Below are 26,523 nucleotides of genomic sequence, written 5' to 3' on the forward strand. Positions count from 1 at the left end.
AGGAGAGAGGGGGGGAGAAGGGAAAGGGGGAGAGGGGGGAGAGTGAGAAAGAGAGAAGGGAAAGAGAGAGGGGGAGAAGGGAAAGAGAGAGGGGGAGAAGGGAGAGAGAGAGGGGGGGAGAAGGGAGAGAGAGGGAGAGAAGGGGAGAGAGAGGGAGAGAAGGGGGGAGTGAGGGAGGGGAGAGAATGCAAGGGGAGAGAGAGGGGTGATGGTCGGGAGAGAGAACGTGTGGGGGGGGGGGGAGTGAGCGCGGGAGGGGGCGAGAGAGAGCAATGGGGGGAGAGAGAGAGAGAAAGATGGGGGGAGAGAAAGATGGGGAGATAGAGAAAGGGAGCAATGGGGAGAGAGAGAGAGCAATTGGGGGTGGGGAGAGAGAGCATTGGGGGGAGAGGGAGATATTCACAGAAACACAGCCCCTATACAGCCAATGACACCCCCCCCTCCCCTAATAGCCACGCCCCCTGCCCCTGCTCTAAAAATGTTGCAGGACAGCGATCGCTCATGCTTGGAGAGCTGATGACATCAACGCTCTCCAAGCAAGAGTGAGCTCAGTGGCAGCGGAGCCGCAGCCTTAGGCCTGGGACATAGTAGGTTCAGCCGCGCTGAGCAGATGCACTAACCCCCTGCATCTGTCATCAGCGCGGCTATAGTATCCCGTTCCGCATGCGTGCGGAGGCTCAGAAAATTTGCCGAGATAGGCAAGTTTAAAATTTGCCGCTCGGGGAAGCGGAGGAGCGGTCACGTGACCGCTCACATCCAATGGGAGCGAGGGTCTAGCCCCGGCTCCCGCTCCGCCTCCTGACACGCCTCCGCCCCACCTCCGCCCCGCCCCCAGAGCGCACTCACTGCCTCACCTGCCAGGACAGAAAAAAGCACCATTCTGAGCAGGAGCGCGGCTCAGCGCGGCTGAACTTGCCATGTCCCAGGCCTAAGTCTGTCCCAGCAGGACTGCTTTGAATTGATTAAAGTTTTAGCCCTATTTCAAAGTGGATCAGGGAGACCACCGTGCGAGTTACAGAAGGCCCCCTTGGAGTTGCGCTGCAGTCCCTCGCACTTGGGGAGTTGGAGAACGCTGCTGCTTGCCTGCAGAGGGGGCAGCCCTGTAATGTGCGCACCTCCCAATATAAAGGGGTATGGGAAGGAGCGCTAGGTGCATGTCTCCATTATTTACAAAGTAGGAGAGGCGTCGGTACAGACGATGTGAGCGAGGTGTGCTTAAGAGACACCATTACTGAGGGTGCTTCCCGCGTGACATCAGCCCGAGCCATGGTGTTGCTTGTCAATGGTTTTTCGGCACCTTGCGCGCCTTCTCTTGCTCGTTTTAAAGCGTCCAGTGTTCTCGTTACAGGGCGTGCTCCAATTCTCCCAGTGCCAAGGACTCCAGTGCGATTCCAAAAGTGCCTTCCGTTCACGCGCCAGCCACTTCTTTCAGTGGCAAAATGGCCTCCGTTTCTGCATGCTCCTCTTCTGCTTGGTCTGTTCTAAATGTGGAGTATGCATAATCCCAGTGACGGGGTCATACTGTACATATGGCTAGTAGAGAGGGGGCATTCACTGTCTCCCCTCATCTCCCCCCCCCCCCGCTCCCCCCAACTTAAAGAGAAATATGTGAATATGGTGCAAACGTTTTTCTTTAAGCGAAAGGTCAGTTTGCAAATGTAGGAACTTTTGCTAATTTTCACATTTTTGAGTGTGCCAATAAAAAAAATGAAGCACAAAACACCTAATGTGGCTTTTCCCCCAAAAAACTTTAGTGGTGAATTTGAATGATGTCGAAAAATGCGCTCATCTCTAATGGTTAGAGGATGACCAATGACAGATACCACCGGGAGGATTTATATTACAGAAAACTTTTATTTTCTATATAATACAAAAGTACGGTATTTTTATTTTAAACCAGGGGCGGGCAACTCCAGTTCTCATTGGTCACCAACAGGTCAGGTTTCCAGAATATCCCTGCTTCAGCACAGGTGGCTCAATCCGTGGCTCACCTGTTGGTGGCCCTTTAGAGCACTGGATTGGCCTTCCCCTGTTTTAAGGGGTCTAAACAGGCTTAAAGAAGCACATTTCAGGTGTAAAATGTTGCAAACGGTTGTTATTTTTGTAGGTATATATATATATATATATATATATATATATATATATATATATATATATATATATATATATATATATATATATATATATATATATATATATAGTGACTAATTTTTATAGCGCACTGTCTCCATATAACCTAATTGTGAGTGAGCTTAATACATAGATATACCGCATGCATTTCTTTATTGTCCTCCTGTGTGGGGCTGTTCGGTCAATAAGATTTATTTCTTTTTTTCACAGAAACTGACGTCCATTAAAATTCAGAACGATAAGATGAGGACGGGTAACCTACCGGCGAACATGAAGAAAAACCGCGTCCTGCAGATAATTCCTTGTAAGTCTTTTTTCCTCCTGGTTTAATCTGTATTTTTTCCTGCGGCAGAGAGTGGAGAGCAAAGGAAACGTGAATGTCTCCATAACGAACACGCTCGTAATCACGAAAACGTTAGAAGTGCCCGGGAAATGAGACGGTTTCCCTGTTTTGTACTTCTCTATCTTCTCTGCTTTATATGAATGGGTTTCCAGCTCTGCAGCCCGGCAGCGAGTGCTGCAAGTTCCACTTTTCACGGTTTATTATTTGGAGTTTTCACGGTTTAAAATAAAAGCTCAACATTTTGAAGGAAAGAGCACAGTACGGCCATTCAAAAGAGCTGCAGAAGGCTTGGCAACGCCATTCTGCGTCGGCCCCTTCACTTGGAAGAGTGGGAAGGCAAGAAGGCACTTTTGCATCAAAGGGGTTACATTGCTTTGTGTTGGAAGTTTCTCCCTCTCCCAGACTTCTGTAAGGAGAAGTGCATTAGGACGGTCACAAGTGTTATTTGACGAGACCGTTTGCCAGAGAAGCTCAGACTGGTAGGGTTTGGATTTTGGGAAAGGTTGGGGGAACCGAGAGTAAGACCACTGGGCTTGGTGGATCCACACTGATGTAGCAAAACTTGCCGTTTTCGTTGTCGCGGACGGGGAGGATTAACGCTGGGTATGGGGTCTCATTCAGAAGCATGGCCGGCCCCCTCCCACAATGTGATGGCAGTCACTGTCCCCAGCGCCGTGGACTTTTGCTGGTGCGCTCGCCGCGCTGCAGGACAGCATGTCTTGCTACGTCTGTAAGTTGTGGCCTCCAACACTTGGTGATTTTGACCAAATCCCTCTCTCCCGGCGCTCCCGTTTACCGAGCCTGTGGAATGTTTTATGCTGCTCTCTTGTCTTGCCGCACTGTCCATAACCTGCTTGTAACTGTTCCCGTCGTCACGTACCGATTAAGCCACCAAACTCGGACGTCTAAAGAGATTCTGACCTGTATTCCGTGCGTAGCCGCGTTCCCTCTGCTCAGGAAGCGTTCAGCTCTAATCCAACAAAGGGGACTGATCTTCTCCAGCATGGGACAGATTGCTTCACATATTGCAGGGGGGGGGGGGGGCTCAACTCCAGTCCTCAAGTCCCCCCCGATCCCCCCACAGGTAAGGTGTTCAAGATATCCCAGCTTCAGCACAGGTGGTTGAAGCAGGGATATCCTGAAAACCTGACTTGAGGACTGGAGTTGAGCCCCCCTGACATATTGAATAGTGCGTCCATAACCCAGGTTTGGCTACATAAGCTGCTTGGTGAGCAGACACGTGTCCATGAACATCCCATGTTACCCAGTATCCTTCACTCCTGCTTGGTCTTGCTGACCGCCCTAGCAGAGTAATAGGGATCATTAGGAAAACAGTAATAGTGGTTCTGGAGGGGGAGGGGGTGTGTGGGCTGGGGGGGGGGGGGGAGCTGTGTACGAAGGCTTAAAATGACAGTCCCCCCTAGGACTAAAGGGATTTATTAGCAGGGACAGGTTTAAATGTCAGCCCTTCCTCTCCCAATCCCCTTATCTTTGTTGTCTGATAAGGACAGTAGTCCTAGGGGGAAGAGAACACGTGATTCGACAAATTCTTCCCCATTCAGAGACCCAGAAGAAATACAACTTGTGAAACAAAAGAAGCCAGATCCTTGCTTTTATCACTGCTAGATCGGTGTAAGGAAGCCACAATGTTACATTATTTACATAGGGTTTTTCTTTGGACAGAAACACCCGCAAAGGAGGCGTGGCATGGGAGTAATGGCACCGGATTTGGTGTGGGAGAGACCTTGGTTTAACCCTGACTACATCATGCCCAGGGGGGCGTATTTATGTTATTGCTTAGATCACATCAAGACGCGATCTAACCAGCCAGGAAAAGGGGGACGATCCCTCCTCTTCCGTTTCCTCCAAAGTGGCAGCCACAGTCATATTAACGGTCACGTGACTGCACTAATATATATATATATATATATATATATATATATATATATATATATATATATATACATACATACATACATACATACATACATACATACATACATACATACATACATACATACATACATACTAGCTTTTGTGCCCGGGGAATGTAATATTTAATTCCTTCCCCCCCACCCCTGCTGCTGGATGTAGTGCGGGGTGTGATTTGCCTCTGTGTGTGTGTGGTGTGTTTGTGTGTGTGTCCCCTGCTGCCGGAACATGTCTCTGCCCCCCCCACGCCCTTGCTGGCGGCACATCTCCCTGTGCCGCTGTGGCATGTCCCCTCGCTGCCGGCACATCTCCCCGCAAACCCCCCCCCCCCCCCCCCCCCCACCTGCTGGCACATCGCCCCCCCCCCCCCCCCTCTTGCACATCTCACATCACACATATCACACACACAGCCCCGATCCAGGCAAGCTCAAAATAGTTGCGTTGACCTACAAATCCGCAGCAGAATGCCCAGTGGAAGTTGTGTTATGCTACGTGGTGCCGTTTCTGAGATTGTGATGCTTCGGACATACAAACAGACGGAATCCAACTTAGAATTATAGTGTGTGTGTGTGTGTGTGTGTGTGTGTGTGTGTGTGTGTGTGTGTGTGTGTGTGTATATATATATATATATATATATATCTATATATATCTATATATATCTATATCACATACATATACATTTTCGCCGATCCTTAAACGTCCGTGTTACTCGTATATTCTGCACTATTCATCCATCGCCATCGTTCTAACCTTCGCACAGACGGGAAGGAAATGCTGTGAGCAGCTGATTGCACAAAGTAACGCACGCTCTTTCTTTTTTTGCTCTCTTTCGTTCTGTAGATGAGTTCAACAGAGTAATCATTCCAGTGAAGCGCGGCGAAGAGAACACGGATTATGTCAACGCCTCGTTTATTGATGTAAGTGCTGCACTGCTCCGGGCGGCTGCAAACCAGCGAGATCACGTGTCTTGTGACTTGTACTGTGCTCCCGTCACATAGCGGGACTAAGTGTGGCGCCATCTACACTCTATACCAGGGGTGGGCAACTCCAGGCCTCAAGGGCCACCAACAGGTCAATTTTTCAGGATATCCCAGCTTCAGCACAAGGTGGCTCAATCAGTCGCAGCTTCAGCACAAGGTGGCTCAATCAGTCCCAGCTTCAGCACAGGTGGCTCAGTCGAACAGCCACCTGTGCTGCAGCAGGGATGTCCTGAAATCCTGACCTGTGGGTGGCCCTTGAGGACTGGAGTTGGCCACTCCTGATATACACACAGAGATAACCAGAGCAAGAAATTGGAAGCCCTCATCAATATAACTCCTAGAAACATAGTATTTGATAGCAGGTGGCGGAACCAATTGCCTCCCCTAGTCTGCGCGTTTTCCCACCTGCAGAGGTCGCTCTGTTTGGGGGAGACCTGTCCCTCAGTGTTTTGCAGCTTGTTGTAGTAATATGTTCCTATGTTTAGGAGGGTGGGGGAGAAAGGAGTGTTGAGCTGCTAGAAAGAGAAGCTTTTGTTGGGTCCCGCGTCACGCTCGGTACCAGCTGTGGCTGCAATAGAAATCGGAAACAATAGTAGGAGATTATGGGGGGTGAGAGATGTCGGTGCTGTACCCCCCGAGGTGGAACCGGTGTCCCTGGCAACAAGCGGACTCAGGACAGGGTCCCTTAAGCTGCAGTGCCCTAGGGGGTCACTCCTGTTGCCTACAGTGTCTGTTGCAAAACCCCCGACCCTATGTCTATCCCGGAATGCCATTTAGCCGCCGCGGACATCTCGCTGCGGCTAATAAGCCGTCGCCGCGAAGGTAAGTGCATTAGCGTGTATTAGTGTTGGGGGATCACTTTAGAGGTTTTAGAGAGAGATTAAGGGGTCTGAGGTTTGGGGTTAAAGTTAAGGGTCTTACCTTTTGCGGAGAAATGGCCAGGGCTAAATATCCCGGCAGCGTCTGGATGGCTGCGGCGAGATGCCGGCAGCTACATGCTCTAGACCGTGTCTATCCCAAGCATTTTTTTTTTTTACTCTACCATCTCTACTAGGATTGTATTCCCACCAATCCACCACCACACCTTCCCGGGAAGAAGTGGCCCCTCACATTTCCCCTGAGCCTGCCACGCTCCAGCGCATGACCTCTTGTTCCTGCGCTCCTCTTTCTTTAAAGCATGCTTCGCTTTGTACAGTACCTTGTTGAAACCTTTGATACAGATGTAGCCAGACTTGCTGCGCTGCCGTGGGAAGAACTGACACCCCCCCCCCCCCCATAGGAAGCTGCGGCTGGAGCCTCTGTGTCTTGCTTTTCTTCACGCAGCTCCAGGCACCGGCTACATCTATATATTTTAACGTTTCTATCTTCAATTATATCCCCATCCCCCTCCCCCCACCCCCCTCAGGGGTTCTCCACTACAGAGCTCAAGGGCCACCAACAGGTCAGGTTTTTATGATTTCCCTGCTTCAGCACAGGGGGCTCAATCGGTGTCTCAGTCATTGATAATAATGACTCCAGGTCTCTCTCCTCTGCAGTGGTTGACATGAAAGCGGCGTTCTGCGCAGTTTGATGGTGTTCATTGGCGTTTCACGATATAAATACATTTTTGGTTTTTCAAAATTAGGCCCATATGGCTGCGACATGTACAATGTAAGACACCACGGGATATGAATACTCGCTTACGGGCCAGATAAGGGCTCCTTTCTCAGAATTGCATTGATTAGGGGGTAAGGTATTAAGCAGTATTGTAGACTGCAAAGGCAGCCATCTTTAATAGGCCCTGGAGAAAGCTCTTGAATGATTCCAATCAGCAGCCTGGGGCATGAAAATCAAGCTGAAATCAGTCCAACTAACCTCCTCCCGATGGCGGCCGTGTCATAATGCGCTGTGATTGGGCTCAGAGGGCTTCCCGCAGGAGCAGTCGCTGCGTTGCTGTCTCTTCTGGCATGAAAAGGTTCTGAGAGTCCTGACAATGTTTCCCAATCCCTGTGAAAAGGGGAGAGAAATGTGCTTCTATACCCCCCAAAATCCAAGAAATGTGCTTCTATATCCCCCAAAATCCAAGAAATGTGCTTCTATATCCCCCAAAATCCAAGAAATGTGCTTCTATATCCCCCAAAATCCAAGAAATGAATTGTCGGATTACAGAATACTGGAAAGAAAAGGCCATGTGTGCAGCAAGCGGTACTGATAAATTTGAACAACTGTTGCCATCTTATCATCTGTTGCATTAATCGCGGCCCATATCAAATACGCGTAACTTCTGTCGGGTTTTTGGAAAACGGGCTGCACTTGAACACTCATGGCGGGCGGGTCTCTGGAGAATACTGTAACCGAAACTGGTCTTTGTCTTTCTTTAATATGAAAAGCCTAAATTGATACATTTTTGCAACCTCTTCCTTCAGTCTCAAGGCCAAGGCACACTGTGGTACAGTATCTTTTTTAAAACGAAACACCTGCAAGTCGACACATTACTGAAGCGCATGCGCATTACAATTCATGAATATCTGCCATCTGGCGGACACGCGAAGCATTGCAGCCTATTAAATCCGAACCATTCTCAATAAACGCATCAACCGCGCATGACCCGTGGCTGAGAACGCTAAATGAGTGCGGCATGCTCCGGGTGAAGTGCGTCGCATTCCAGGAAAAAGCCAGGGAAAAAACGGCGATGTGTTAGACTCAGGTGCTCCGCAGCAGTAAGTCAGGGCTGCTCCATTCCAGTCCTCAAGACACCCCCAACAGGTCAGGTTTTCAGGATATCCCTGCTTCAGCACAGGTGACTCCGCCTTCGACTGAGCGACCGATTCTGCCACGTGCTGAAGCAGGGAAAACCTGACCTGTTTTTTGGGGTGGAGGGTGGTCTTGAGGGCTGGAGTTGAGAAACTGCATTTTCTTCATGCAGCTCTAGCCAGGTCTTGGCTACCCAGGAAGGCGTGTTACCTCCTATCTCCTATGCACGGACAGGTGTGCGGGGGGGTCACATGGTCTTAGTGCCGAGCTGATTCCAAGCACTGCTCCTGATATTTCTCATTCTGTATAAGGTTACACGCAAGTTAGCGGCTCAATGCAAAATTTAGCGCCCCCGCACCAAAGAAATATAGTATTTTATACTTTCAGAAAACAAGTCTCCTATGATGCACCCTGCATCTTTTTTTTTTTTTTTTTTTTAGCTTTCTCTGCTGATTGCTTCCAATTATGTGGGGATAAGAGCACATTTTGTTCCTGGGTGTGAGGTTCCCCTTGTCTGGCCTGCAGGCGTATCTGCGTATTCTTCCAGCCATGTCGGTTTGTGGTAGGTGCCCGCCCGCGTTAGAACAGCGCCGCCCTTGTGTGGGTGGAGCCGGTAACGGAATTAGCAGCCTACGTTTTCAGCCGGCTGAACGGTTCCGGGGAGGGGATTTTGGAATCCACAAGACGTCCGCTGCTAAATGTAGAGAGTTTTTTTTGTTCAGCAGCAAGTACTCGCCTTCCTGTAAGTGAAAGTGTGCCCCCCATTGCAATGCAGAGGCTACCAAGTTTCGGAAATGTTTAAACTAGGGCAGGTTTGTGTGTGTCCGTTACCCACATAGGATTCAGAGATACTTTTAAAGGTAGGATTGGCCACCAAATGTGGTTTTGTTGAGATCAAACGGGAATCTGATATTAAAATAGCCGTCCAACCTGCCGTTTTTCTTTCCTCTTACCCCCCCCCCCCCCTTAATATGCGCATCAATACAATCTACACAATGATAAGTAATTAGCTAAATTGCCGATCGATCCGTTCTCCTGTGATCGTTCGAAGATTCGGCTCGGGGGTTCACTAATATGCTGTAAGTGCAGCAAAAGTGGACCAAAGATGCAGAAGAGGGAGGGAATGTGACTTTGTAAATGGCTGCTATAGAAACAAAAAATGCTTGTTAAAAAAAATGTAGTTTTAAAAAAAAAATCTACAAATATTTTCTCATAGTACAGAATTGATTTATTTAAAAACACACATGTAGGATATTGCTTGGTCTGCAGCTTTTAAGAGGATATTTCAAATTAGTGTGATCCTGTTTAACTCTACTTCAGGGTTGGCCAACCCCTTTTTTTCCAGGCGTTTCAATATTGGGCACAAATTGTTTGGCGGGCCACTGCCCCACTGCCCCCTACATCCGGTCTAATGTAATAGCGAAACCGAAACTAAATAACGAGAAAAGTAAACAAGGATAATAAAAACATTAAAATCTTACAAACATCTGATGTTGAGAAGCGAAGATTAAAATAGTGAATTCTTAATTAAAAAAAAAAAAAGAATCGGAATTAAAAAAGTCTCGATGTGATTTCTGAACTTGCGTTTCCGCTAACCGTTTCTCAATATTAGGATGGATTTCCGAGGTTGATAACAGTCACAGACTGGCGCCCACATGGGCGTGTACTGAACGAAAACGACTGCTCGCTAAAACATGGGGAATAACTTAAATAACATTTACATTTCATTATTTTAAGTGATTTGACTCATTTTATAGTTTTAATTGTAGTTATTCAAATTGTCTTTATTTTCAAAATTGATGATTTAAGTTTCCCGTCATTTTTAATTTCAAGATTTTTGCTTTGTTCCTTAATTGATTTTAGTCGGGTTTTTTTTGGCCCTATTGGACGGGCTAATACCAAAGCCATCGGGCCACTGTTTGCCATCCGGATGAGCCCTACACTGAAATAATGTCCCGTTATTTGACGATAACTCAGCTTTTCCCCAAAGAATAACGTGACGTTAATTCTAATCGGCTGAACTGAGGCCGTTATTTTTGCATATGATCACCTTGGTGAGGAAAGGGTTAAATCAGGGGAAATAATGGCCATTCCTGTTTTTAGTTACCGCCCCAGGGGAAATAAGATACAGAGGTGGTTGTGCCTTATATTAAATGCCCTTTGTGTCTCCTGCAAATTATTTATGCCGCGTGGCTGCTAGCATTTATCAGAGCCGGCTGGACCTTTGTGACACGTTTATTGTATTTAAAAGAGGTTTAATCCCTAGTCTCTCCTATCCATATATATTGGATTTATTTGTCGTTGGTCCCTTTTCTTGCATTTCTGACAGCTATTCCATAACTTTAGCTATGCATAAACTTGAGCCGTCACTGAGCAGTACAGTAATGTATCAGAGTATAGGGGACTTGTCAGGGCTCACACACAGCAGTGAGGAAGAATGCAGAGTATAGGGGACTAGTCAGGGCTCACACACAGCAGCGAGGAAGAATGCAGAGTATAGGGGACTAGTCAGGACTCACACACAGCAGTGAGGAAGAATGCAGAGTATAGGGGACTAGTCAGGACTCACACACAGCAGTGAGGAAGAATGCATAGTATAGGGGACTAGTCAGGGCTCACACACAGCAGTGAGGAAGAATGCAGAGTATAGGGGACTAGTCAGGGCACACACACAGCAGTGAGGAAGAATGCAGAGTATAGGGGACTAGTCAGGGCTCACACACAGCAGTGAGGAAGAATGCAGAGTATAGGGGACTAGTCGGGACTTATACACAGCAGTGAGGAAGAATGCAGAGTATAGGGGACTAGTCAGGGCTCACACACAGCAGTGAGGAAGAATGCAGAGTATAGGGGCTAGTCAGGGCTTACCCTGGCAGGAGGTCCACTTTAACTAAATGACCCTTATTCAAGAGAATATATAAGTATTTCGCTGTATATTTTTGTCACATTGGATGTAGTAGCATTGGGCTTTTCTGTCTCTTGTTGTATCTTCTCAATGCTAGATCTGTAATGGAAATATATTTGTCTTGTAGGGTTATCGACAAAAGGACTCCTACATTGCCAGCCAGGGACCTTTGCATCATACAAATGAGGATTTCTGGAGGATGATTTGGGAATGGAAATCCTGCTCCATTGTCATGTTAACCGAGCTGGAGGAGAGAGGACAGGTAACGTGGAAGTGCTGATACAAAGGGTTCACTCCTACCGCGTTATTGGTGATTGAATGACACCGTCGCTCCTCCATTTGATATGGTCTGTGATCTCCCCGCCTGCAGATCCGTTAATATCCCAGTCCCCTCTGTTTCATACAGGCCCTTTTGTGCATTATATCCCATGTCATAGTTACATAGTTACATAGTAGATGAGGTTGAAAAAAGACATTTGTCCATCAAGTTCAACCTATGCTAAATTTAGACAACAGATACTTTATCCTATATCTGTACTTGCTTATTGCTCCAGAGGAAGGCAAACATAAAACCCCAGTGTTTTATCATCCAATGATATCTCATAAGGGGACAATACACTTCCTTCCTGACTCCCAAGAATTGGCAATCACATTACTCCCTGGATCAACATTCTTCCCATGTTTACTTATTTGCTATTTCCCTGTATACCGTTCCTTTCTAAAACGATGTCCAACCATTTTTTGAACAAATCTATTGTGTCTGCCATCACAGTCTCCATGGGTAATGAATTCCACATTGTAACTGCCCTTACTGTAAAGAACCCTTTCCTTTGTTGCTGGTGAAATATCCTTTCCTCCAACCTTAAGGGATGGCCCCGAGTCCTTTGTACTGCCCGTGGGATGAATAGTTATTTTGAAAGCTCTTTGTACTGTCCCCGAATATATATTTGTATATAGTTATCATATCCCCTCTTAGACGCCTCTTTTCTAATGTAAATGCATCTAATTTAGCTAGCCTCTCCTCATAAGTTAGACTGTCCATCCCCTTTATTAATTTGGTGGCTCTTCTCGGCACTCTCTCTCTCTAGTTCTAGAATGTCTTTTCTAAGGAGTGGTGCCCAAAATTGTACTCCATATTCAAAGTGTGGTCTTACTAATGCTTTATAAAGGGGCATAATTATGTTTATTTCCCTTCCATCCATTGCCCGTTTAATGCAAGATAAGATCTTTGCAGCTACTGCATGACATTGGGCACTATTGCTAAGTCTGCTGTCTACAAGCACTCCTAAATCCTTCTCCATCAAGGATTCCCCCAATTTATCCCCATATAATTTGTAAGTCACCTGTTTATTCTTGCATCCCAAATGCATAACCTTACATTTATCTGTATTAAACCTCATCTGCCATAAAGCGTGATGGGCCTAGCAACATTGTAACCATTAAAGCAGTCTCTCTGATTTCTACCTGGTGTTTTGCATTAGCGCATAGCCATGAACCTTACATTAATGCTGCCAACATGGCAGTGATAAAAAAAAACTTCTCATAATATTTGAATAGTTTACAGTATATAGATATGTGTGTATGTATATAATATAATTATTGATGCGGAGCGGCTGCTAGCATTTTCAGAGTCGGCTGTACCTTTTGTGTTTATGTAGGTTTAATCCCTAGTCCCTCTTATCAATATATATTGGATTTATTTGTCAATATCTACCATTTCTGACCATTGTTCCATAAATGTAGCTATGCGTAACAGCTTTGCAAACTTGAGCCGTCACTGAGAAAAGTACAGTAACGTATCAGAGTATAGGGGATTAGTCCGGTCCACATGCAGCAGTGAGGAAGAATACAGAGTGTAGGGTATTAGTCTGGGATAATATGCAGTAGTGAGGAAGAATACAGAGTATAGGGTATTAGTCAGGGCTCACATACAGCAGTGAGGAAGAATACAGAGTATCGAGGATTAGTCAGGGCTCACATTACCCAGAATCCTTGTTGTTGAACCACTCTTGTAACGTGATAATGGAATAAATGCCAGTTTAACCTTTGCTCTACTTTGTTTGGTGGAAGATTGTCTCCCCCTCCCACCCCCACCCCTTTTTTTTTTTTAAATTCACTATAAACTTGTATCTGGTCCATGGCTGAAAACTGTTGCTGCTTTTTGTTGTATTTGTTTTTTTTCCTCCATGTTTTTACACAAGTATTTTTCACCCCTTCCATTTAGGAAAAGTGTGCCCAGTATTGGCCTACTGAAGGCACCATGTGCTTTGGTGACATCACCATGGAGCTGAAGAAGGAGGAGGAGTGTGAGAGTTACACCGTGCGGGACCTGCTAGTAACCAACACTAGGGTACGGACCTGCTGCAGACATCTCCCATCCCGAGTCACAGTCTGTGTTGTATTTGTACCTTGGATAAGACCAGTTATAGCCCAGTGTTCTCTCAGCTCATCACTCTGTGTGACTGAAATATACTTGACAAGCCTCATTTTCCGGCGTGCTGGGTTACAGAACAAACACAACAAGCCAGCATTGTGTACTTATCCATTAACACAACCAAATCCTATATTGGCTTACACACTTAGTGAGGTAATGCAGAGGGGGCGTTGTGGGAGGGTCAGTCGTTCCAGAAGTGACGTCGGTCAGCCAGTGATACTTCTTATACTGCGCTGAATTGGTTTTTATGACCTGTGCCGGTGATCTGTCTTGCAATACATGGGGTTAACAAAAAACTGGACAGCACCACAAAGACAGTCTCTGCTATCGGTGCTCAAAGACAATAGGTGTTCCCAAGTTCCTAATAAGTAAGCAACAAAGATGGTAGTCTTCAGCCCACGTCAAATCAGACGGACTCCACTGGAGTCCAAAAGGATCGACAAATGAGCATTACAAAAAGATACGATTTTAATGTGTATGAGCATAAAAGCAATAGGATGGTAACAACAAAAGGCATATGGCAGCTATAAGCGATGACATTGAAACACTTATCCACAAAGACAAAAATACATGCAAGGAGAAAAAATGAGGGGGGAAAAGAACTGATCACTACCAAAAAGGGTTAAAATAACAAAAAGGAGGCGGCATAAATAGTCAATGGTAACTAAGTACTACGTAATGGGGGAAACCCCCTTCTATAGGCCGTGCCCACATGCCCCTATTAGACCGTAGTACTTCCCTTTCTCAATGGATAAGACATTCTGTAATGGTTAGGTCTCTGTAAGGGTCCTCTGGAAAAACCAAGCCGTCCTATGTAGTGCATGCCCAGCACAGCTTGCTTTCCCCCCCACCTTGCCATAGAATATTTATTCCCCCTCCTGTTTGCTGCTTTTTTATTCTCTCTGCTTGTGATTAGTTCTTGTTTTTCCCCTCTTATTTTTAGTCCTTTTCCCGCCTGGCTTCCTCCCTAGTTTTCTGGGCATCTCTTTTTGTCTCTGACCTGCGGTTTTCTGCATGTGTGGATAAGCGTCTCTTCATTGCATAGCTTATAGCTGCCATATGCCTTTAGTTGTTCCTATTCTCTCTCGCACATTTATTCTGTACGGTGTGATAGTGTCCCCCGCACTATCGCATGCAAATCCCCATTAACGTCCATGAGGCGTTTCATGCGATAGCGCAGGTAACGCCCTATCACACGTTACAGGATAAGGGCCATCATGTTTTTATGCTCATAGACATTAACATTGTGGCGTCTGCTTAATACATACAGTGCTGGGTGTGTGTGATCTCCCATGCCCTATAGGTAACCTATTGTGATATAATTGTTTATACTATATTAAAGGGAAAAAAAAAAATATATATATATATATATAAGAAACAAATTTCGCTTGCACTCAATGTACTCAAAAACATCAACAGGTGCCAGACTCTAATAATAATAGAACAACATTACCATTCTCACGTCCGGTAATATATATACTGTATATATATATTAATAGTAATAAAATAGACAGCAGAACGCCAAAGTCCATTTACATATTGGTGAGCAAAGTTATTAGTTCCATCCAAATGATATGTGCAAGTCTATGTATATCACACGCAAACTCGGTATATCACACTGTGGAAACGCTGCGTGTGGTTTTGTGCCTCTGTATATGGATTAACTCACAAATGGAGTTTAACCATTGCAGTACTGAATGTGGTACTTTAAGGCATTGATTTGGAAGATCTTTCATTATTTGGGATCCTTTAGGACAGGTGCAGCCAACTTCAGTCCTCAAGGGCCACCAACAGGCCGGGTATTAGGGGTATCCCTGCTACACAGGTGGCTCAATCAGTGGTTCCGTCCTTATAAATAAATAAATGACTGCACTTCCTGTGCTGAAGCAGGGATATCCTTAAACCTGACCTGTTGGTGGCCCTTGAGATCTGCAGTTGGCCCCTCCTGCTTTAGGGTATTTTTTTAGTTAACCGGTCACTTTACAAGTATATTAAGAAAATCATGTCCCGCAGATCAATGTTTTTTTATTGTTTCTAGTAGTTACAGTGGGAATAATTAACCCCTCTCTTATGTGAAGGAAAACAAGGCCCGTCAAATCCGCCAGTTCCACTTTCACGGGTGGCCGGAGGTCGGGATCCCCACAGACGGGAAAGGAATGATTAATATCATCGCTGCCGTACAGAAGCAGCAACAGCAATCTGGGAACCATCCTATCACTGTGCACTGCAGGTAACAGCGGCCCAGAGCAGCCTAAGGCCTCGGTCCCGCTGCGCTCGTTGGCGCGGGCGGCGGGTCGCGAGTTCCCCACCAGCAGGGGAATCCTCGCGAGCCGGTCCCGCTGCGCTCGTTGGCGCGGGCGGCGGGTCGCGAGTTCCCCACCAGCAGGGGAATCCTCGCGAGCCGGTCCCGGTCCCCACTGGCTGCACAGCTGATTACACGCTGTAGCGCGTCAGCCGCTGGAGACACCAGAGAATGGTGTTTCCTAGCGTTGACGCGTGACGTGTGTGGCTGTGAGCCAATGGGGAGGGGAGGCTGCGGGAGGAGGAGAGGCTTCGGGGAGCGGGGAGGAGTGTGGAGTGAAAGCAGGTGAGTGCCTGTCTGTGTGTGTGCCTGAGTACGTGCGTGCCTGTCTGTGTGTATGTGTGTGCCCGAGTGCGTGAGTGCCTGCCTCTGTCTGTGTGTGTGTGTGTGTGTGTGTATGAGTGCGTGAGTGCCTGCCTGTGTGTGTGTGTGTGTGTGCGCGCGTGTGCGTGTGTGTGTGTATGAATGCGTGTCTGCGTGTCTGCGTGTCTGCGTGTGTGCGTGTGTGTGTGTGTGTGTGTGTGTGTGTGTGTGCGCGCGTGTGTGTGTGTGTGTGTGTGTGTGTGTGTGTGTGTGTGTGTGTGAATGAGTGCCTGCGTGTGTGTGTTTAAACTTACTTTCCAGCTCCAGCCCGAGTCCGTGGAGGGACGGGGGGGAGAGTAGCGGGTCCCTCCGCTCAAGCCACGCCCCCCTCCCTGTCAAACCGCCCACCTCCCGCTCCGGCTCCCGCTCCCTGCAGATCGCGGTCTGTGTATCTCAGCGCACCGCCTGTCAGCAGCGCAGGTGCGCTGACTCTGGGAGCGGGGCCTTAGCCTAACCCACACGGGAGGATTCGCTGCGCTCCCATAAAGGGTAACCAAGCTCAATCAGGCAATAAGCGCAAGTCCATGTCTGAATGGGCTCTGACACCTCCTGGTTTAGGTAATCCCAGGTACAGAGATGAATTGGTTCATGTTGGGCCCTGCACTGCAGTGTAAGCACGGGATGGTCGGATCGTAATCAAGCTTCGAACTATTCTTTCTAAAGATGGATGCTGGAGGGTTTCTCAATATTTCCCATATGCAACATGCGGAGAACAGGCTTTCCTGTGCCAGCGAAGAGTTTTATCCCTGCTCGTTTAACTAGAGCGGAGCTCTTCTCCAGCACTGGGAAGGCGTCTTCACGTCCAAAGGCCTGCACGAGAATTAAACCGAGCACAAGATAAATTCTTAGAAATGTGGCACATTAAAGATATATAGTTATAGTATAAGAGTATACGACCGACCGGTTTGGGTTTCTTTGGTAGGCTCCTAATATTTTGGCCAAAAAGTAGTTACTAAATAACATTTATTAGAACTAACAAGCTGGCGATTATTCGGCATGTTGATGAGGTGCAGGTTTTTGCAGCATGTTATAAGTAATGTTCAGTGTTTTCGGTATTTACCGATTTTCACCGATAAATGACGGTCGTTATATTTTATTAAAGTATTCAGTTTTTATTGATTTTGACCAATTTATCAATTCAATATTCAATTTATGTTTAACACCGACGCCTTTACGTTGTGTGTCTGCAGTTTCTGTAGCTCACAGGACGGACGCACGGACGTCCGCAAAACAAGCAAAGTAATATCGCGCTACAATTGGCTCACATCAGAATCATATTGTGTGTGTGAGTCTGGTCCCAGCGGGGGTCCCTGTGTTTGAATGGGACTCGCGCTGTGGGAATCCTACCGGGCTACTCCTGTCTGTAAGAGACACGCAGTAAGAGTGAGACTGAGTCACTCTCCCTGCGCGCCTCTAACAGGCAATCGCGCAGCTTCTTGATCGTAGCCTTTTGATGCGTAGTGTACACTTTGCCCAGAAGAGTTCCTAAAAGAGCAATGTCCCCTAGCAGGACACTGGTTGCTGCGAAGACGTTCAAATGTTTCTTACTGTCTCAATTAGTATGTCACGAATGTAAGCACGCGACCTCCTGTTTGGTGTCGGATTTGTCTAATGCACGTGATGGCGGGAGGGGAAAGGGCAGCTAATGTCTGGTCGGCTTCGGAAGACTTGGTCTTTAAGCATGGTGTCTATTTTTTCTCTAGTGCCGGAGCAGGGAGAACGGGGACATTCTGTGCCCTAAGCACGGTACTGGAAAGGGTAAAAGCAGAAGGGATCCTGGACGTCTTTCAAACAGTGAAAAGCTTGAGGTTACAGAGGCCACATATGGTCCAGACACTGGTACGTGCGTCCCGTGCAGAAACATTTGAAAAACCTATCTTCTAGCCCAGGGGCGGCCAACTCCGGTCCTCAAGGGCCACCCACAGCTCAGGTTTTCAGGATATCCCTGCTCCGGCACAGGTGGCTCAGTCTTTGACGTGGCCACTGATTGAGCCACCTGTGCTGAAGCAGGGATATCCTGAAAATCTGAGCTGTTGATGGCCCTTGAGGACGAGTTGGCCACTTCTGCTGTAGCCCTTTAGAGACTATCCCCAGATATGTGGTCATCTCATTGGTAACAGATCGGCACAGTGAAGCCTCACTTATTTCAGGGGTTGGTTATGAATGTATTGTACACAATGAAAATACAATATTGACTGCACTTACCAGTAATACATTGTAAATTGAGGGCAAAGCACAAAACACATATTTTTTGATTCCTCAACATTCCTCCAGTGTATTTTTTTACCAATTTACTTCAGAAAATCCGTTAAAAAAACTAAGATGGCAGGACCGATGTAATTTGCATGTGACCTTGCAGTTTCTTTTGCCCCCGCCAGAAAAACTAATTTCACTGTGTTCATGAACTGTTCCAAAAAGCTTGCGCATGCATCTCTGCTTCCCAATGAGGTTCCTGCTGTCTCTGTCTCTCTGCTTTTTAGTATCGCCTTAACCTTCTGCAAACTGACCGACGCGCGTTTCTCCCTTCCGCAGGAGCAGTACGAGTTCTGCTACAGGGTGGTGCAGGAATACATCGACGCGTTCTCAGACTACGCCAACTTCAAATGAAAACCGAGGACAGGACGCGGGAGAGTGGCCTTCTTTAATATTTTGTAATATTCTATTTGTTAATATATCTAGATCAGTGTATATATCTTAACTGTTTTAGAGAATTGGTACATTGTGCTTTATATTAGCTGGAGATTTTATATGTAGCAGTGATTAGTGCAGGTAGACTTTTTTTTTTTTTTTGGATACAATAACTTGATGTTTGGATTAATATTTTAAAAAGCATTCCCCCTCTTGTTCAATGGATTTTTTTTTTATTATCTGCGTACCATTTCTCATGGCGAGCGAAAACCTTTGGAAACTGTTCTAGATATGGCTATCAAAGCACAGCAGGGCAGCGGGATTTTTCAGTTTTGCTGCTGTTTCATTGCTTCAAATTTTATCCTGTAAATAAATATATAAATAGAAAATATATCATAGATTTTTGTATTAAAAAAAAGGAATGTTGCGATTCTTGTACCGGGGTGGGTTGCAGGCTATCCGGTGGTGAAAGTGTTAAAACGGTGCCTCCTGCTCTGGGGGGAAATTCTTTCTGCCCCTTCTTGTAAGTGAAGATGCTGCTCTGTATGATAATGATGAGTATCTCCCTACATTCAAGCCCTCTTAAAGCTCCAGCTCTAGTCTGCTATGTTAGATGCGCCACCGGGCTGGATTACACTATTCTAACCAACAGGAGAGTGGTTCTCCATCACTGGGGGGGTCTCAGGTGTTTGGAGGTTGCTAGAAAACATTCGGAAGCGAGCAGATTGGATCAGCTGGTGTTGCTTTAAGGGCTCAAACAATGCTTTACTGGATCTCTATTCTCAAAGTGCTAAAGACCATTGGAAGTGCTTTGTTTCTCAGTATTGCTTTTGACTCCTGATAAAGGAGACTCGGACACCAAGAACTGTATTTAATTGGCAGAGTGGTTTGGGCTGCACCAAAGGTATCTAGACCCTTGCATCAAAGGCTTTGTGTCTCCTCCCTTATAATAACACAATAACGCATCATTCTGTGATGGGAATGACATGTTACTTGTAGTGTAACGTAGCCTCACATTACCTTGCTCACGTAATTGGTATAATAATGGCTTTCTTTTGTTTCTGGATTTTACCTCTTAGACAAGGGGATGGCCAACTCCAGTCCTGAAGGGCCACAACTGGTCAGGTTTTAAATATGACCCTGCCTCAGCACAGGTGGCTCAGCAATGACAGCCACCTGTGCTGAAGCAGGGATATCCTTAAAACCTGACCTGGCGGTGGCCCTTGAGGACTCTAGTTGGCCACTCTGGTCTTAGACCATGAGCTTTTTTGTTACCACCTGATACATTTGGTCTGTGGAATAACCAGCTGGTTGTTGGTGGTTATTTCATGGACTCAACACCCTGTGTTAGCCAATTGTAGAACCGTATTGCACACCCAATGACTTTTGTTTTTGCGGAATTTCTTCAAAATGAAGTGTTAGCAGAAAAAACACAACCATTGTAGCTTGGGTTCCTAGTGTGTGTGTATTTGATATTATTACGTATCTATGATCCTTTCATGTAAAACAGAGGGTGCTGACCTAGATTATTACTTCGGATTTACTTCCTGTAGGTCAGCGTGACATCATTAATAAAATGGAGTGGCTACACAGGAAGTGAACAGCTTGTTAGGACTGATGTCTGGAAGATCACAGGAGGCCTTTTTAGAATTGTTAAGTAGTAAAAAATAATTTGTCAAAGAAAAAGAAAGTCAGATTTAAATGACTGCATTATCATTAAGTAACAGAATATCACAATGGTTGGTGCTGCTGCCTAACGTCACATTTCTGCCACAAATACAGCAGCTCTTTATTTTACGCATCAGATCTATACTCCAGTTTCTGTGCTATTAAGAAAATAATTGAAATCAGCTGCCGTTGTTTGTGAACGCTGACATTCGTGGGGGGGAGGAGGGGTCAGTTTTTCTTATCCCTAGCGATTAATGGGGTCTTATGCTTTAAAGTACTGTTTGATAGTAGTGCTGGATTTACCCTATCACACTTTATAGAAGAAGGTCCATAGTGTTCAGAAAATAAAACGCCTGCTTTAAGGATGTCACCGTTGGTTATGTTTAGATCCTGCAGTTTAATTAGAGCAGACTTGATTAAACCTGTACTCAGGGGCCACTAGCGACAGCAGATTTGTTGTAAATGACGTGTTTTCACACAGGTGTGAAGATAAATTGCCTTGCAAGTATCTTGTTGGTTGGTTGCTGTAAAAACCTGATCTGATTCAGGGCCCTGGGGAGAGGTTGGAGAAACACTAACTTACACAGCAGAAGTGTTTTAACCCCATGGTGCCCTTATGTCACTCCCAAAACAGCACAACACAGGCTGGCACTCTGAGCTTTCCTTATGACGTTTGGGGAACATCAGATAAGTTTTGCTTTGCTAGGGGCATCGGTGAGTGTGATCAAAATGTTAGTGGGGGGTTTTGTACCGGTCACTGGTGACCTAGCAGCAGCCAAGTGATCGCTTCCCCCTCCCGGCAGCAGAAGGGTGTGGTTAGATAGAAATGATGCGTTAAATTAGAGGCGAGCCAGTTTGGATGTCGACACCCCGAGCATTGACAAACCGCGCCAAATGACGCAAGTGGTATTCTGCTAAATATTAGATGGATTGCTGTGATTTGAGGTGTCCGATTCCAAATATCTGAACTCGCTCATCTCTGTTTTACCAAATACATTCTGCCTGTAACACGGCTCCATAATCCGCATACACGCTTTCCTCTCGCCTTGGTGCTGAATGCAGAAGGAAGCAGGATAGCATGTGACCTGTCTGCTACTGCCGTCAACTTCAGGCTGACAAGAGTGAGAGGAAGCATCAGCGCAGGCTCTCAGCACCGGCTCCCTTAAAGAGACAGTGTGGGGGAGCGGGAGAGAATGGGTGTGTCTGTGGGGGGGAGAGTGTGTCTGTCTGGGGGAGGGAGAGAGTGTCTGTGGGGGAGGGAGAGAGCAAGTGTATGAGGGAGTGTGTGTGTTGTGTACAGGAGAGGGGCAGAGTGAGCATAAGGCTGAGTCCATGCTCCCTGCTTGCTCGCTGATGCGCGCTGAGGCTCAGGGAAAGCGGGTGCTTTCCCTGGCCTTGCGGTTGCTTACCGCACGCACTCTCAGCGGGCCGTCAGGGGGCGGGTGCGTCACTGGCCGGGGGGCGGTCCAGTGAAGTCACGGAGCTGGTTCGCCCTCATTGGGCGAACCGCTCACGTGACCGGCCTGTCTCGCCGGCAAGTGGGGGAATTTAAAATTCCCCTAAGACCTACACTTCCGCGCGCTTGCGGAAGCGCAGGTGAGCCCCTACTAAAGCCGCTATAATTGCGGCTGTAGGGGCTCAGTGGCAAGCATCAGCAAGCGAGAGCACGCTCAAGCAAGCAAGCACTAACCATGGCCTGGGCCTAAGGGCTGCACTTATACTGCCGGCGACGGCGGGTCAAAACAAATGCATTGCCGCCGTCGCGTGCGCTTATAGTAAGCGCGACGGCTTGGTCGCGATCGCTGGAAGTCATCTTAATTTGATATTTACAGCGACCGTAGCCCGACGTCGCCGGCACTATAAGCTTAGCCTTAGGGAGAAAGTGTGAGGGGGAGAGACACAAGGCAGGGGGCAAGGATTGGGGTTCCCCAGAATTTCACAGTCGAATTCTGGTGTTCCGTAACCAAGAAAAGGTTGAAATCCAATGCAATAGAACGTAAATGATGGTCTTGCTCTATACAATTGTTGGCCCAAAACCGCATCATCAATTGGCATAAACGCACCAATACCTTACCTATTGCTTGCTGCCTATGATGGAATAAACTAGCTTGTATTTTAACAGCTCGGTAACTGTCTACACTGTTGTCCACATTTGCTGTGCAGATGAAGAGGTTGACTTTGGACAAACATCAATCACAAATAAGGCGCGCTTTATTCCCCTCTACTAGAAGGCCGAGCATGGTTGCACCGTAGAGTCGAAAGTTCTGTACAGTCATTTCCTAACCTGACGTGATCACCCTTTGGCTGCCAGAGGGACCAGCAATTCAGTGCAGCACAATGTAATGATGCAGGTGCCCTTGGCAGCGAAAGTTTCATCACTAGATATGTCGACTCGCCCTAATTTTCTGTAAATCTCATGGACTTCACAACAACGGAGTTTCAATGACAAAATAAAAAAATAAAAACTATTCCCATTAAAATTACATTTTTGGGTGCAGAACCCTCCAAATCAAACTGATGGCGGACTTGAGATCTCACCGATTGCACACGCAACGGGACTTCCTTTCTCCCAAGCTCCACATTTTGGTAGTTGCTGTCAAATTGAAATTCCAGTGCAAATCCCGGGTTCAGCATCAATCAATGGGATCTCACATCGCTTTCGTGGGTTGCTAACTTCTGTAAATATTACGTGGCAACATCATTCCTGCATTACACAGGGAGCAGTATTGAATAAGCTTCCAAAAGAATCCCATCTCCTCTGCAGGGAGATTACCAGGTTGTCAGCGGCGGGCGAACGGGGAGCTATAAATATCCTGTACAAACAGTGGTACTTGGTGCGCTGTTTGTTACGGTTATATGCGTTCAGATTATTGCTTTTAAGAAGGAGAGTGTATCGGCTGTATGTCCACGACAGAAGTAAGCTATTAGGACTTTGTCCATAAAAATATATATATATTTTAAGTTTGACGGACAGCTAATTTTATAGTAGTCATGTTTACTTTTATTAGCTCAGAATTCTGATTTGCTTTCATACTCTGATAGAAAGTTTGAATAGGGTTTGATGGCGTGTTGTGGAACCAGTCAAATTAGTTGGAAACCCCCATTCAACTCGATGGCTATTTTTTTTTCCCCAGCCGATCACACCTTCCGACAATATGGAATGTCCCCGCTAGTGCACAGCTGACAATTTTATATTGCTCTCCTACAGTATCTGTTACAGGGTCTTGCATTCACTAAGCTCCGATGAGGGGTATTGGAGCTTGCGGCGTTAACTGCCATTGACTTGAATGGAGCTTCAATACAGTATATACTGTAGTGTACCTGACTCCCAAAGGTCCCTCCCAGTTCTTTCAAGATCTGCACACGGGTCTTAAATAATGACACTGTGCTGGTGCATCCATATAGACTTCACTTCAGAAGTGGAACGCTCATCATTTTCTCTGCCAAGTATGTCCACTGTGTGGCCTGCATACAATGTAATGTTCAGACACGGCCTTATCGAAGCTTAGTGAATCTCCCCCTTAGAATTCTCCTAACAGGCAGTGATCAAGATTCTCCATGAGCTGGGATTTGTGTCCTTACAGTTAAGTTTTGCTCACAAAGCAGACTTGGCCGATTAGCGTTGACAAGTCGCATGGCCTTCTCGGGAACGTACAACTTCCTGGACCCATTCAGAAGCATCTTCTGTAACTTCTTCATAGCCCCCTCGTGTGGAATGGGCTAGCTCAAAAGTACCAACTTTTGCATTCCAAACATCAGTTTATGTAGTTTAATGTCTTCTCTCCTTCCCTTTTGCTTCATTATTATAAAACTTGGGCAATATTTATTCAACGTTACTAAGCCATAAGACATCATACTGCATCTTTAAGTTAATGGAGTGTAAGGGGCCTTATGGATTAGCACGCCGCAGGAGATATCAGCCTTTGTAGTTAAATCTCATTGTCTGACATTCTCGGAGACTGACTTTTTTGGGCAGTACTGGATCAACACTGCTTACCATTCAATTCTTCCCCAACTTTATGCTATGTGTGAACTATAAGAAACCAGTGTATCAAAGCGTTGTTAGATCAGGGGAAAAGGCTGTGCCACTTTGAGGGAAGTTGACCTTTCAAGGTCCGTCTGTACCACCGTACAGATCCCAAAGTTCTTCACCAAATGCACCCAGACATGTAGTTCTGCAGGTTCTAGTTTGCAGAAGCCTAAGGCCTTGATTATACCAAGGGCGGTAGCGCTATTCTGAGACGTCACCCAGCGCCAAGCAGCATCTTTATTATATAAGTGAGATAGGGCAGAGGAGGCGGCTTGGAGGCATGGCCGTGAGCGGTTCGCCCTCATTGGCTGAAACGCTCACGTGACACTGCCGTTGCAAGAAAAAAACATTCTCGGTCTCTTTCCCCAGACAACCGCTTTGCAGCACGTCGCGCCGCAACCGTCGCCAGCGGTATGAGCACTTGCGTTGGATGTAAGTTACTTGTTTTGGTGACGCCGCGCACGTTTTTGGGTATAATCACGGCCTGCTTTGTAATAAAAGATGCTCAGAGCGTCCAACTAACGGTAGTTGGGCCATGTGGTCAGTGACTAGATACCAGCAGTGTGTGGTGTGTAAGAACTTCAGTAGATATTGGGGTGTACTGTAGGTTGTCGGATTTGGAGGTCTCAGAGCTGTACTACTTAGCAACTTAGCTGCAATGTAAAAGTCCGTATTCATGCGGATATGATATTGCTGGAATATGCATGATGTGACATGACTGACCCAGTCATCTCGCTAACATCAATGAGAACCAACTATCTCAAACCTTTATTACCCAAATCTTAAAGCTTGATCATAGAGTTTGGCTTATTCTGTATGTGCTTCATTACCTTTGCTATAACTTGTGTTCCAGGCCACCCTTGCAGGAAAGGTGTTAAACCAACACTGCAAATCCCGAGACGGTGCTGGCCGTGTCATCCCACCCCAAGCACGGGGAGAGGAAATGGAACCCGTAGACCACCTTCTGAATGACTATCACTTATTAAAAGCAGTGATACAACTATGCAAACATTGCAGTTCCTGGCTTTTGGAACTAGAACAGAGACATGCTTTGCATTTTACGATAAAAAGCATATATATTTCATGTCAACAATGCGTCGTTCTGTCTATAAAGCATTCATAGAATATACAATGTATTGCTCCTAAGTGATAGGAAATGGAAGTCTTAACGCACCTCATGGCCTTGTGATGTAAAGTTACACTTGGGGTTAGCACTGTTTAATAAATATGACCGTAGATCACTTAAGGCAACACACAGTACTCGCATTTTTATAAAAGCGATGCATTTTTCTTTCTGAAACGGGACCAAACGCATCCCATAAAACTGATCTTATTTAATTTCTCAAGTTGAATTATTTTACGTGCTAGTTTGGCACGCCAATGACCAGCTCCTTCCCACGTGCGCTGCAGTTTGGTTTTACACTTGCCACGGGGACTGTGGTTATTATTTTAGTTGTGGTTTTAATATGTACATCCTCTGTTTTATTAATCCTAACATCAGTAATTGCTATTACCATTGTAAATAGGTTTGACTAATTCCTGAGTTTGGGACATTGGTCAAGCTGTATGTTTTTCTCTGAAATAAATGTGCTCATTCCAAAAGAAACCCTAGTACGTGACTTTCTTCCAACTTCCGCTGCAAAACTCAGCTGGTCAGAACCACAATCTGTACAAATCAAGAGCTGAAAGCCTGTAGTTGCCAAGTGAACAGCAGAAGACCTACAGTATATGGCAGTTCATCTATACTAATATCGATGTTAATGCTTTAATGAAAGTTCTATATGACACACTTGGGTATTCGTTATGCTTGAACTAACCCCATCTGGTTTTCCACAGCTGCATTTCATTGTCGTATACAGTACAAGAGACTGACGACTTGGCCGTGCTGTAGAAATACTGCTTCTGATTAAATCAAGAATAAGTCTGTATCTATTATATACAAGAAATAATTTGGAGTTCCACTGGGAACGCTTTACTACAGGCTTTGGTCCTTTTTTAAATTAAAGTTGCTGCAAAAACTAATTAAGGTTGCTAATTTGCTTAAAAGGGCATCACATGAAGCTTGCTGTCATGGA

The 26,523-nt window shown here is 46.1% G+C and overlaps 1 protein-coding gene across 5 annotated transcripts in view; it reads left to right on the forward strand.

Annotated features, from left to right (window-relative positions):
• PTPRA (protein tyrosine phosphatase receptor type A) overlaps nt 1-26,054 on the forward strand; it is a 208,324-nt gene extending 182,270 nt beyond the window's left edge. For all 5 annotated transcript variants that reach the window (XM_075572537.1, XM_075572565.1, XM_075572555.1 and 2 more), the window contains 8 exons: nt 2,341-2,434; nt 5,246-5,322; nt 11,151-11,285; nt 13,248-13,373; nt 15,536-15,687; nt 17,826-17,961; nt 18,655-18,773; nt 25,302-26,054. In XM_075572537.1, coding sequence (XP_075428652.1) covers nt 2,341-2,434; nt 5,246-5,322; nt 11,151-11,285; nt 13,248-13,373; nt 15,536-15,687; nt 17,826-17,961; nt 18,655-18,729 — 795 coding nt within the window. In that variant the 3' untranslated portion in view covers nt 18,730-18,773; nt 25,302-26,054. The remainder of the gene's footprint in view (nt 1-2,340; nt 2,435-5,245; nt 5,323-11,150; nt 11,286-13,247; nt 13,374-15,535; nt 15,688-17,825; nt 17,962-18,654; nt 18,774-25,301) is intronic.
• The last annotated feature ends 469 nt before the right edge of the window (nt 26,055-26,523 follow it).

The sequence above is a fragment of the Ascaphus truei genome, chromosome 1 (assembly GCF_040206685.1).
Source record: "Ascaphus truei isolate aAscTru1 chromosome 1, aAscTru1.hap1, whole genome shotgun sequence".
In the NCBI taxonomy this organism is placed as follows: Eukaryota; Metazoa; Chordata; class Amphibia; order Anura; family Ascaphidae; genus Ascaphus; species Ascaphus truei.